Source organism: Camelina sativa, chromosome 17 (assembly GCF_000633955.1).
Source record: "Camelina sativa cultivar DH55 chromosome 17, Cs, whole genome shotgun sequence".
NCBI lineage: Eukaryota > Viridiplantae > Streptophyta > Magnoliopsida > Brassicales > Brassicaceae > Camelina > Camelina sativa.
This window is the reverse complement of record NC_025701.1, coordinates 20,647,305-20,661,109: the sequence shown is the minus strand read 5'-3', so window position 1 is coordinate 20,661,109 and position 13,805 is coordinate 20,647,305. Positions and strand designations below refer to the sequence as shown.

General features: G+C 31.5%; 1 protein-coding gene across 1 annotated transcript; it reads right to left on the bottom strand.

Moving 5' to 3' along the window:
- LOC104757750 (tryptophan aminotransferase-related protein 3-like) lies at positions 3,823-5,743 on the bottom strand. Its single transcript, XM_010480521.2, has 5 exons — positions 5,370-5,743; positions 4,961-5,264; positions 4,570-4,868; positions 4,193-4,473; positions 3,823-4,102 (listed from the first exon to the last, which is right to left on the bottom strand). The coding sequence occupies exons 1-5, from the start codon at positions 5,651-5,653 to the stop codon at positions 3,888-3,890; spliced, it is 1,383 nt and encodes a 460-aa protein (XP_010478823.1). The 5' UTR covers positions 5,654-5,743; the 3' UTR covers positions 3,823-3,887.

Here is a 13,805-nt window from a genome sequence, read left to right as displayed (position 1 = left end):
CAAAGAAAACACACAAACAAGAGAGATCTCATGCTTAGATCAACCATGGTCAAGCACTCACCTCAAGAACAGGAAGATTGGATTGAGAAACGTGGAAAACAACACCTCCAGAAGCTCCCCCTTCGTTTCCAGCAACAGATAACCCTCCTACAGCCTCAGATCTCTCCAAAATCTCCAAGAACAAGTCCAGAAAACTCAGAAACGTTTTTCTCTCTTTTTCTCCCTTTCTTTCTCACAAAACGGCGACAAAAAGACTTTTCCCAAAACCCTCAATCTCGTCTCAGACACTTAACAACACGATTAGGGATTTAATTGAACCAAAACCGAACCAATCCGCAATTAAAATCAAACCCAACCAAACCGGAAAAACATGGTGTCGATCGATGCCACCAAGGGTGTCGATCGACATCCACACTAAAAATACACAAATTGGTTCGCGGGCGTTACAATATGTGATCGACTGATCGTACGTATAAGAATTATTATTTTTTATGAAAGCGTTGTTTTAGACTCCCATCAATCCATGTTGCGGTTAGTCGTTTAGAGATATAATTTTCATTTGCGTTATTATCCTTTCTCTCTATACGTATATTTAGTATACGTAGTATTATGTACATATATCTGTATTAACATTTTTTAAGTACATTTTGTGTTATGGCCTTTTAGTTTTCCTTATTTAAAATTTTATTTACAACATTAACCCTTCAAAAACTTCTAAAAATAGCATTACTTCAGATTTTGTTTCCTAAAAATTTTGCATTTCATTCTAACTAAAAAAATTACAGCAAAATCAATATGGAAACAAAATTATATATTTAACCACACCTTCTATCTCTGAATCATTTGCAAACACAGAAAAATATAATTTGATTCCCATTTTGTTTTCTAATATATGTGAGCTTCGATTCTTAACGGAAGAAGAACTTTGATTCACATTTATTTAAATATTATAATTAACATATATAAACTTCATAAATTTTTTAAATATTATGAATATCTAAAATTTAAAAAGTTTTAAATACAATATGACATGGTTATATAGTAAATGAGTTGTAAAGAGGACATGTTTGAATTAATAAAATATCATTAAATTTGTGCTAACACAGGTTAAATCCTCATTTAATTATTTTTCAACATTATTAATATTAGAATATTTGACATATAAAATCAAGTTGATTAACGAAGATTGTGTAAAATAATTAAATAATTAGGACCAATGTGACTTAATCATTGCGTATAATAATTTAATATGTATTTAGATCTCTTATTTTTTTGTTATATTAATTAAATATCAAAATAGAATCTCAAACATTAAACAAAACAAACTAAATATAACAAACAATTGGTCATGAAGTATATTGCGGGTTAACAAATTAGTATAAATATTTTGTCGTACAAACAGCCAAAAAAATTAGTTATTGCTCTATTTACAAAACATCCAATATTTAACAAACAAATACAATATAGAATATAAATAATAATAAAATTATATGCACGTGGTGTACCGCAGGTTAAAATCTAGTAAACACTTAAAACTACGAACCTTCCAACATAAGGGTTTGCAGAAGGAACTAGGATTTCACCCGCGGTACACCGCGGGACTAAATTATAAATTATTGTATTTTAAATAATAATGTTTAATTTATTTAGTTTTCAAATTTTCAATTAATTAACTTTTGTCTAATTAATTTAGGATTTTGTTTAGAATTTGTTTCTTCTTCTTACTATTTATTTTATTTTTTTAGAATATTAAGAATGTGTTATAGTATGTGTAATATTTTGTAATTCATAAACTAAATAATTTATAAGTTAATTTTCAAAATTATGATTACAAATATATAGTATATATGAGATAAACTAATAGTTTTATTGTTGGTTCTATAGTCCAAACCCGCTATGCTATGCGGGTGAGGCAACATGTTCAAAGATTTTTAATCCGCAAAAACTCATTATACAAAACCCGTGAAAGTAAAAATTAGTTTTAAATACGTAATAAAAATAAAATTAATATGTGAGCAAGCAATATCTTTTATATTTTATTATTATTCCTTGAATAAGATATCAAATTGAATGGTAAATGTGTTTGTTACCTTTTAAAATCATACAGTTAGTTTTTTGAATGATTGTTTAAATTCAGAATTTATGTAGAACAATTATACCGAAGTTAATGGTATTTGCTCCTATAACAGTTAACCAAATTTATGTAAAATACTTAAATATTGATTAAATTAATTATAAACTGAATTGTGTATGGAGAAAACATTTTTTGTAAAATCGGAAACTTAATATTAATTAAATTAATTATAAAATTAATACTTAATCTTAAAGGGAGTGGTTTCGATTGTTTTGAAAATTTATTTAGGATAGGAAATCTTGTTTTCAAAAAATTAATTAGTTTATAATTAATTAATCTTGTTTTCAAAACTTAATATTAATTAGTTTTCTTCAAATAATATGAATTGTGTATGGAGAAAATATTATTTTGTGAAATTGGAAACTTAATATTAATTTAATTAATTATAAACTTAATACTTAATGTGAAAGGGAGTGGTTCCAATTGTTTTAGAAATTTATTTAGGATGGAAATCTTGTTTTCAAAAATAGAAACTTAATATTAATTAATTAAATGAAAAATAAATTAATAATTAATGTCAATAGCATGCTTGTAAATATGTGTGAACTTCAGGATTTATTTCATAAATGTCTCCAAAAATGTATATATATAGATGTCCCTATCATGCGTCTTGTGACTGTCCTAGAGCGGATAATATGGTTTGCGTACAATAATAATTTTAATGAGTGTATCACACTATGCATAATATGTTGACAAAAAAATCGATAAATTAATATTTTGATTTATTTATCAATTCTAAATTTATTACCCATATACGTCCTTGTAATCGAATATTAGAATCCATTACCGTATATTGTAGTTGTCTGTTTTCGTTCCAACTTTTTGTAATCTTCCCTTACGATATCATATTATATTGTGTCCATTGTATATATCTGGTCTTTACAGCCTTGGACTGATCTTCACTAGCGGACCTAAAAGAGTTTAAACCACTAAAAATAGTTTCAAAACTCTTGGACTGATCTACCTATCTAAGATTTGTACACGGTCTATCCAAGCACAAGTGGACCTAAAGAGTTTAAATCACCAATAGTTTATACGAAAATGTGTATATGTAGCTAAAGAGTACAACAAGATAACACATATTCTTATTCAAGGATGAATGCAATTTTCTCAGTTTTTTCCATAGCACCAAAAATCTATACATATGAGAGGAATTAACTTTAAAAAATAAGATTAATTTCTAGGAGATTTTGTAGCCAAAAGAAGAAAAGCTCACTACAACTTCTTGCATAAGATCTGCAATTTTTGGCTATCAGTTCCTGAGATTCTTAAATCTTAGCAAGTTACTTGGTCAAGAAAGCTCTCTCAGTTTCTAAGATCATTTATCATGACCCCGGTCAGATAAGCTTTTCAACTCTCAAAAGGTATACATGTTGTCCTTGAGGCTAATATAGTACTTACTCAACCAGGATATAATATAGTACTTGCACCTAAAGTTATTTTTATAATTACATCCGGAAGTTTGGTTATCTTCCGAGATGACTCAATAGTTAACTAATAGAAAGATTTTAAGATCTCTAATAAGTAATAATGATATACTGCAGGTGTCTTTGTTATGATAAGGTGTCTTTGTTATGATAACAAGCTACTCTTCTTTTATCGTCTTAAAAAAGAAAAAGAAAAAAACTTGAACATTGAGTGCAAGTTGAGCTGTCTCATTCTGTTCTTTAATCTGTTCTAAAGACATGTGACTGAATTCAAGATATTTATTTCATATGATTGAATTGAAGACATGTGATCACAACAAAAAGTGTCAGATGGAGCCAACTACTACAGCTTCCTTGGAGACAAACTTCTTCAGCATAGTAATAAGCTGATCAAAGTCGTCTTGTGATCTGATGAGACTCATCCGCACAAACCTTTCCTCCGTTCCAAACCCTTGGCCACTGCGTCCTGTTATTTTCGCCTCTTTGAAAATTTCGTAGCAGTTTTTGTCTTCTGGTCTTTCACACTTCACCCAAGCATAAGCTTTTGCAATACACAACAAACAAAAAATATACGTTTTAAATAGTACCAAACCATAGTCTTTGCTTTCATGCTTTAGAATAAAAAACTTACATGGAGTAAAGTCCCTAACTTTCTTGAAATAGTTGCAGTACTCAGGTTTGATTGTCTGGAGCGAAAAACGCTTGGACATGGACATGATCTCGTTCAGTTTCTCCCATCTTTTTTTCAAGGTTCCATAACCAAAATGGAAGATATTATCACCACCATCACCAATCACTACTTTAAGCAACTGTAAAGCATGAAGCTGTGTGTCTCTTGAAACTCCCATACTACTTAGACTTATATATCTTTTCATCTTTTCATAAACAACTTTGTCTTTTACTAATGCCCAGCTGCAACAACAAGAATAGCACTTGTGAGTTGTTGTGACCAATTCAAAGCTTTGTTTAGACTATACTAGGAGAACATGCAAAAGTAAATCAATCAACCCGAATCTTGAGCCCGCATGACCCGTAGACTTGGAGAGGCTGAACAAGCTCAAATCTTCATCAACTGGATGTGTAATAGGTGAGAAATAAGGCCAGTAGTAAGCACAATCATGAATTGTTTTGACATTGGGACCGTCAAGAACCGCTCTTTTCAGCTTCCCATCTGGATTGTTCGGAGATGTCACTATCTCTATAACTCGTGTCATATTATCATTGCCCTCGCTCTTCTTCCACGCAGACGCGTCTCCTTCAAACTTGAGATCGGCAGAATTAAAGAAATCTGCTTGTTGTTTGTACATCTGCCAACACACACACAAAGACAAACTGATCAGAACCACAAAAATCGTTTTGTTACATCAAGCCAAGAACAGAGCATTTTTGTTTTGCTTACATTGTAGTATGGAACAGAAGTCACAAGTCTTGAAGGAGATAATGAGGATGAGTTAGTTTGGGATAAGGCATGAACAGAAGCTGCAATCAATTGTGTGGCTCCAGTTCCGAAGATTATGAATCTGTTATCAGTAACTGCATTTCCCACTACATTATGCAGCTCTCTAATGATCTTCTCGAGCTCTGCCGACACAAATGAACCAACTTCGCTATAATGATAACTCATCCTGTGCCACCCTGACTCAACAACCGCACTTCCCTCTGCGTTCCGCATCCAAAAAGGCTCCAAGAACAAAGGGTTTCCTCTTCAGATTCCACAAAAAGGGTTAAGGAAAGAACAGATTTGAATCCAAAGCTGGTTTTGTCACTAAGATGATAGCTAAATAAGGAAAGGGGAGGAAAGTTATTACGAGTCAGCATCGACAGGGCAATCTGGTACAAAGAAGGAGCAATCTTTGCCTGTGTAGCAGTTGTTGCACTCACAAGGAGGTTTATGGCCATCAAGGACACCAAGACCGTCCACGTAAGCTCTGCCATGCCCCGAGCATGAAAGAGAGGCTGCAGCTTCGGCCTCCGCGGCTGCTCTATTGGTCCATGTTGGATTCCATGTGGTTGAATTATTATAAAGAATATGTATTGTGAGTACAAGATTCAAGATGATCGATACTGCAACGAGTAACTTGTTCCGCATCATCTTTAGTTGACCTGCAAAAAAGTTAAAAAAGATTGCTACATAGATGCAAAATGGAGGGTTCGCATAACTATTATAATTGTATTGTTTTGACAGGACAATATTTTAATAAAACCTAACATTTTTGTGGCCTTTAACGGATTCGTGGGGTTTCTTTTGGAGTGTTCAGGTTTTTTTTGAATACCGGAATCGGATCCAAAGTTTAAGTATCCGGAACAGGATCCGATTTATTAAAAAAACTATAACAAAATTATTCGATTCTAAGTCAAATCAATGTAAAAATTAACAAAATTCAATAAGATGATAATATAATCTTTTTTGAAATTTCATTATAAATATATGGTTTCATTAACATCACTAAATTTAAAAAGTATATAAATATATATATATATATATATATATATGGGTATGTTCTTTTACTAATCGTTGGAATAGTGCCAAGTTTTTAAAAATTCAGTCGCTGATTATTTGTAAGCTAATGACATATAATTACTTTTTAGTTGATGGTTTAATCCATTTTTTCAGCCTTGTTTCTAATTTTCCGATGTTAAAACAAGCTGACCCACTTTTTTTTTAATATAGTGATTAATTAGTGATTTCATACTCACTAACATCCTAACAACATTCAATTCAAACCCGGGTTTAGCAACTGCAGGTGGTGTGTTGCGGGATGAAACAGGGGTTTGGAAAGCGGGTTTCTCCCTCAACATTGGTATTTGCTCAGCTCCGATGGCAGAACTATGGGGTGTCTACTATGGTCTGTGTGTGGCATGGGACAATCGAGTTGAGCGGTTGGAGTTGGAGGTGGATAGTGAGATAGTGGTCGGGTTTTTAAAGACAGGTATTAGTGCGACTCATCCACTGTCGTTCCTGGTACGGCTGTGCCATGGCTTCATATCAAAGGACTGGATGGTCCGGGTTACTCATGTGCATAGAGAAGCTAACTGTCTTGCTGACGGTTTAGCCTCCTATGCTTTTTCTTTACAGCTTGGTTTTCATATGTTTGTAGTTGCTCCGTTTTGTGTTGCGGTTTTGGTTTTGCAAGACAGTAGTGGTTTTGTTACTCCACGGTCTGTTTGTATTTGAGTTCTATTTTTCTTTAATAAATTAGGGGAGTCTACTCCCTCTGTTCTACCAAAAAAAACATTCAATTCAAACAGACGAAATAACAAACATTAAACCAATACCCAATAAAATATTAAAACTGAAATAAAATAGAATTAACTATATTTTTGCGCTCAATTTTATTCAAGACAATAAATTAGAATTATCTCTCATACTTTTTAGTTTCTAAACTGTATTTCTCATCACTTTCCATCCTATAAATACTCATTTTTCATTTTCTCATTCTCTTTTACTTTATCTTTTAGATATTATACATTTTTGTGTTTTTTTGTTGGTTGGTTGGTTGTTGTTGTATGTGTTAAAAAAAATTAAATATTATTTTAAAAGCTTAATTCTAGATTTTAATTTTTGAGACTATATTATATGTATCTTACTTTTTTTATATAGATTATTTGAAGATCCATCTCTATTGTCTCTAAAGTAAACATTCTCAAAATCAACCTATTAAAACTTACAGGTCCTTTGTCCATATTTCAAAATCCACATATTACCACTTAATGAGCCTATATTATAAATAACTCTTGTATATACAACTAGCCTAGATTTTAAAATTAAATTTTCTTTCTCTAATAGCATCTATTGCATACCTTCCTCCTATCTCAAACTAAATTACCAAAGTTTCCATAAAAGGTAGTAATATATAAACTCTCCTACAACATGAACAACAAATCCACATATGAATCCCAATAATTCAAGAACCTGCGCTCTATCAGGTGATTAGTCACATATTTAACATAGATATATATTTTATATGTAGGTTATATTATATTATATTCAGCTGCTTCCATAAGCTAATCCCTATTTTTGATTATAAAATACTATCAGAAAACTAACCAAAAGTTGTTATCGAAGAATCTGATGAGAGTTTGGTGAGTAGCCGACAGTCTGATCATGCCCTCGAAGATGATGTACCTAGCATTCTCTCATTAAAGATACACAAGGAAATTCAATGTTTAAGGCTCTTTTCTCATCAGCTTTGTTCTACTTTTTTATTTGATTGTTTGTTTTTCGTGGCCAATATAACAAAAGTGTTTTTGTATTTCTCAGGAAATAAGAAAAAAATTTCTCATATCTTTATATTGTATTCTTATATATGAGCTTCAAGAAGATATATGAGCTTTACGCACGCTCATACCATACAAACAAAGCGTACTATCTGTCATACCAAGCTTAAATATTAAATTATCCCTATATCTAAATTATTTCTTAAACGCAAACCTTCCGTCCAAACTTTTATGACTACTTTTAATTTTAACTCCAAAACTGTTGCAAATAAATATTACAATCCAAATAAGAATTACGATAATTACAGTATTCCCCATTTTTGAAATACAAATTAGGATAATACATTTATTTTCAAATTTCCAGAAGCATATATTTGGGCTTACGATTTATTTACGTTTAAACTAAATTTGATATTTAATTATATACCAAATTATCAACAAAATCTTCCAAACAAAAATAAGGTCATTGCCTATATAATTATGTGTTGTAATATCAACTTACACAATATATTACTTCCTCTCAAAAAGTTATTATTAGCTATTAAATATTAATTCATGTGTTGATTAGGATATAACAAATATATAGACGTGTCATCATGCTTTTGCATGCTTTAAACTCTTTGTATATATAGTGTGTATTTTTATAACGATTGATTTTTTGAGTAAATATGATCATTTTGTTAATTTCTTTGCAGAACACATAAGAGGAATGGATGACATTGAAATACATAAAAGTATATATATTTTTCCCAACCACATAAAGTATACTTTTATACATGGTCAACTCCCAAAATTATTTATATAGACAAATTACATTTTATTATTATGAAAAAGAGAATACTATCAGATATTCAACTAAATGGAGGATGAACTTAGTTGTTGTATTCCAAAAGTACATGTGTTTAATTTATAATGGTATAGTAAGAAGATTTGTAGGTATAGTAGTGATATGATGTGAATATTGACAAGTTGCTTCGACAAACTTTTCAAATATAATATTAATCAAATTTGACAGATTTTACATCATAAATTTTATCATGAATGTATTGCAAACTGGTTATATCACAAAACAACAAGTTCTAGTTATACAATAAAAATAGTATAAGCTTTAATACATTTTTAATCTAACAAAATAACCATCAATAATAAAATTATTTCAAACTACGAGAATGAGTTTTTACTTCTTTGATCATTTCAAAAAGGGTGAGCAAATATATTTATATATTTAAAACAAAAGATAATGAAAAAAGTATAAATTCCAAAAATACAAAAACACATAAATAATAATAATAATAATAATAATAATAATAATAATAATAATAATAATAATAATAATAATAATAATAATAATAATAATAATAATAATAATAATAATAAAGGAATGTTCATTCTCAAATAAGATAAACAAAAAATAAATGAAACAAAACAATACAATTTATAGAAACAAATATGCTAAAAACAGTAAACAACAAACTAAACACGAGACTATACCTAGTTTAATTATATATTTTAGGTAAAAATAACAAAACATTTATAATTTCTTAAACCTTAAACTTTTTATCTAGAAAATCTTATATATCGGAAGAGATGGATTATAATTTTGAAAAATTTATAATGATTTTTATAATCTTATGAGCATACTCAAAATAGAATATTTCATCATCTCCATCCCCAATCACTACTTTAAGCAAACAAAAAGCATGAAGTCGTGTGTCTCTCGAAACTCCGATACTTTATAGACTTATATGTATTTTCATCTTTTCATAAACTTTTCACCATCCCATCTGAATTATTCGGAGATGTCACCATCTCTATAACTTGTTTCATATTATCATTGCCCTCGCTCTTCTTCCAAGACCAATATCATTATGTCTTTGAACTTTTTTTAAAAAAAAATTTATAAAAACTTAAGTAGATAATAAATAATATATTTGAAATGTTATCTGAAAATGAGGTTTTGTGCAAAAAAACTCTATTAAAATACGTACCAGATTTTGGTTATTTTGTCCAACTCAAGCGCTATTAATTATTTGATATACAATAATTTCAATAACGTACTAAGTAATAAAAAAATGAAAATAATTTATTTTTTGCCTCATATTTTTAAATTATTATTTGTTTGGATCTCAGCAACTTTTGAATAATGTTTAGATCGGAGGACAATGTATTTATATCTCATTTTTTAATATATATTCCCTATATAATAAAACGGAAGTACACAATCTTTTTTTGTAAACTATATAAGATGGATTACAAAATTAATTATTTGATTATTTCATAGGTTAGAGACGGTTGCAAAATTGAACCCCTAACTTGAGTCAATTGCAAGACTAAACCTCTCATTTTCTCTCTCTAACATTTGTCACTTTCTCCCTACTAAATATTTGGTCATTCATTATATTCACATAAATACCATTATTTTTGATTTATTTGAATTTCTTGCGAAAATGATTATTACATCCATATCCTCGTCTTCTTCTCTTATTCACGGTTGTGTCATCGCCATCAATTTTCCAACAACCATGAACAACCGAATTTGAAGCTCTTAATACTTCAACAACCCAAATTTGTGACCTTAAATAATATGCTATGAGAACTTCATTTTCTTCCATCTCCTCTCCATTTTAATCCAAGAAAATTTGTAAGTGCGTTCATCTTGTTATATGTCGTGATTTTTGGATAGTGATTAAATTGGTGCTGGGTTTCGTCCGTGGTGACTAAAGACGACGTCCTCGGTGCTTGACATTGCGAAACAACCACTGTAAGGTTATTTTCGGTATATTTCGTGATTTTCCTTGTGTTTTTGTCGAATTTAGACTTCATTTGTTAGTCCAACCATCATAATATCATGTAAAGTCTACAATGTGGTCAGTTTTGCAATTAAATATTTATCGAGTTTCGAGCCCGTATACAGAAATTTCAGTTTCCTTAATTTAAAAACAAAAAAAAATATGATTTAGACTGCATTATAGTCTTTCCGTCGGACACTTCGTTTGCAGTCTACTAAGATGTATTTTTGCAATTGACCAAAATCTTGAATTTTTAGTTATGACTGTCTGACGAAGTCTTTTTAAAATAATAAAATAGTAGACTTCTATAGTGGCTATTTTTGGGGTTGACCAAAATATAAAATCATTGACCGGAATATTATTGATATAAAATTAATCAGTTGACTGCAAAAGAAGTCTACTGGTTAATCAAATTAAAAAGATGGTCAACCCCAAAAATGACCACAATAGACTGCTAACAAAGTCAACGTATCTGGAGACTTCGTACGTAGTCTATATGGTGTAAGTCAAACTTAGTCAATTGCAAAACTAACCATGACGAAGTTTACTTTTTCTTGTTGACGGATAGATGAAGTCTACTTATTAGACAGAAGTCTACTATAAAGTCAATGGGTTGGTCAATTGCAAAAATAACCAGAGTAGACTATAATTGAAGTTAACAAGTTGAACTTCCCATTGAAGTCTACTTTTTTTTATGTATTTAATTGCAAAACTGACCAAAAAATTAACAAAGGAAAACCACAAAAGAAGTCAACCGTTTCGGGTAGACTTCGTCTGTTGTCTGCTTTGTTAAATTGTAATTGCAAAAATATACCACAAAAAATAGACTTCATTTGAAGTTATCTGCATATAGTCTAGTTTATATCTACCTGTTTGACGTCAACATGAAGTCAGCAGAATTTGAAAACCAAATTATTGCAAATTGATGAATATTTTTTCAGATTTTCTTGTTGTATTCTTTTATATATGTTATTTACTTGCCTCTGTATGTTTTTGACATGAATTCATATTATACATATGGAGAAATCAAGTTTTGGTTTTCATAGGCAGTTAGGTCAATAAATTAGTTAATTTTGAAAGTCAAAATGTTGGAGTTATCTGTGAAGTCTGTATAATTGAAATAGTATTTGATTGAAATTTAAAAAATTTTCTTTTTGATTTTTTAGTTCATTTGTTTTGTATCGGTCATGTACTTGCCTCTGTCTATTTTTTCATGATAATATATTATACTTTTGGATCAATCATGTTTTTGGTTTTGTTAGGCAATTAGGTTATTGATTTAAGACTTCTACGGATAGTCAGCTATGTAATGAGTATTTGACTTGCTGCTTACTCTTTCAGGTAAATGGCGCAAATACCTGTTGTTTTCGGAGTATGGGTGACGAGAAATGGGTCTTGGCATTTTGACATGGATGGAAGCAAAGGTGGGAGAATGTTTTTTTTGCGACACGGTTGTACATACGCTGAGCTTCTTGAAATGGCTGTAGAAGATTATCTGATTGACAAAGAAACAGAGATGGTTCAGTTATCGTATCCCTTAACAGAGATGATGCTTCAGCAATTGCTCCAAGATACCACTCTTGTCTATGTCACAAATGATAGATCAGTTTAGAACTTGATAGATTTTAGTAGTAGGAATGTTGTTTGCCTTTGTGTCTCTATGTGATGCATGGATGGACAGCCGGTTAAGGAATGTGTTAATGATATAAACAACTCTCGTTCTGTTGACGATGGGGAGCCAACGGATGAATTTGGTGACGATGTAGATCCAGGTACCGATGAATGTGTAGAAGAATGTCAAGAAGCTCTCCATGATACTACAAATGAGAAGCCGACAGATGTTGATGACATGGATTTCGATTACAGTGAGTACGGGAAATTTGAAGATGAAGATGACGATGAAGATGAAGATCACCTGGATGTGGATGCTGAAAAAGGGAAACCGTTTGTTGGTGGTATTAATGGACAGTTAAATAATCCTTGGATAGACCAACTGAAAGTAAGTCAATGTTTTCCATGCAAAGATGATGTCATAACAGAGGTGTGTTTGACCGCTGTTATGTTAAATTCTTTTTCAAAATTAAGAAGTCCACAAAGTCTTGGTTGGTGGCAATATGCTTTGTGCCAGGATGCACTTGGAGGGTCGTGGCCACTCTGAAGAATGATCCAACCAATTTTTGGGTCACCAAATATCTGAACGTGCATACATGTTCTATTGTGGACCGCGTAGCTCAACGTAAGCGTTGCACCCCCAAATATATTGGTAAGAATAGTAGATGGTGTTGTCCCACAACATATCAAAGATTCAATAAGGACAATGTTCGGCATGATATTGGATTACACAACTTCGTACAAGGCTTTACAATATGCCTTGTAATATGTGAGAGGAAACGTTGAATCTGGATACACGAAGTTGCCTTATTGTCTTAGAAAAATAGAGCAGTCAAATCCGGAAAGTGTCGTTGACCTTGTTGTTGATGACGAGCATAGGTTTAAGTACATTTTCATATCTTTCAATGCTTCAATCCGTGGTTTCAATTACGTGAGGCGAGTTATTGTGGTTGATGGGACCCATCTCACCATAAAGTATGAAGGTGTATTGCTAGTCGCTTGCGCACAGGATGGTAACTTTCAGATATTTCTCTTGGCTTTTGGAATTGTCAACTCCGAGTGTGATGCTTCATGGGATTGGTTTTTCACCAAATTAAGTGAGTGTATCTCGGATGATTATCCATTGATAGTAGTTTTGGATAGGTGCAGTTCAATAGCTAAAGCATGTCGCAATGTTATGCCATGGGCAACACGAGGGATATGTTACTACCATCTCCAACAAAACATAATTACTAATTTCCATGGGAAGCAACTAATGTACTTGGTGAAAGGGGCAGCATATGCGCACACTCATGATGATTACAACCGCTACATGGCTTCCCTTACTAACGTAAATCCGGCCCTTGCAGCGTACTTGAATGAGGCAGATCCAACTTTATGGTCTCGGGTTTACTGTCCAGGAGATAGATACAACATCAAGACTAGCAATATTGTGGAATCTATCAACTCCATGCTAAAGAAAGCCAAAGGTTATCCCATCACATATCTCATTGAGTTTATTATGAAAAAGTTAGGTAGGTGGTATTGGAAAAGACGAGAGGATGCACTTAGTCTGACAACCACTTTTAGCCGGGGTGTTGAGTTCTTATTGGCCGTAAGGGAGCATTACGCAGATATGATGACGGT

Bases quoted from the DNA above. Each gene is read 5' to 3' on its own strand.
- LOC104757750 (XM_010480521.2), bottom strand. From the start codon at position 5,653: ATGATGCGGAACAAGTTACTCGTTGCAGTATCGATCATCTTGAATCTT. The intron at 5,265-5,369 runs GTAATAACTTTC...TGGAATCTGAAG, and splicing joins TGCCCTGTCGATGCTGACTC to AGGAAACCCTTTGTTCTTGG. The intron at 4,103-4,192 runs GTAAGTTTTTTA...GTATTGCAAAAG, and splicing joins AGTTAGGGACTTTACTCCAT to CTTATGCTTGGGTGAAGTGT.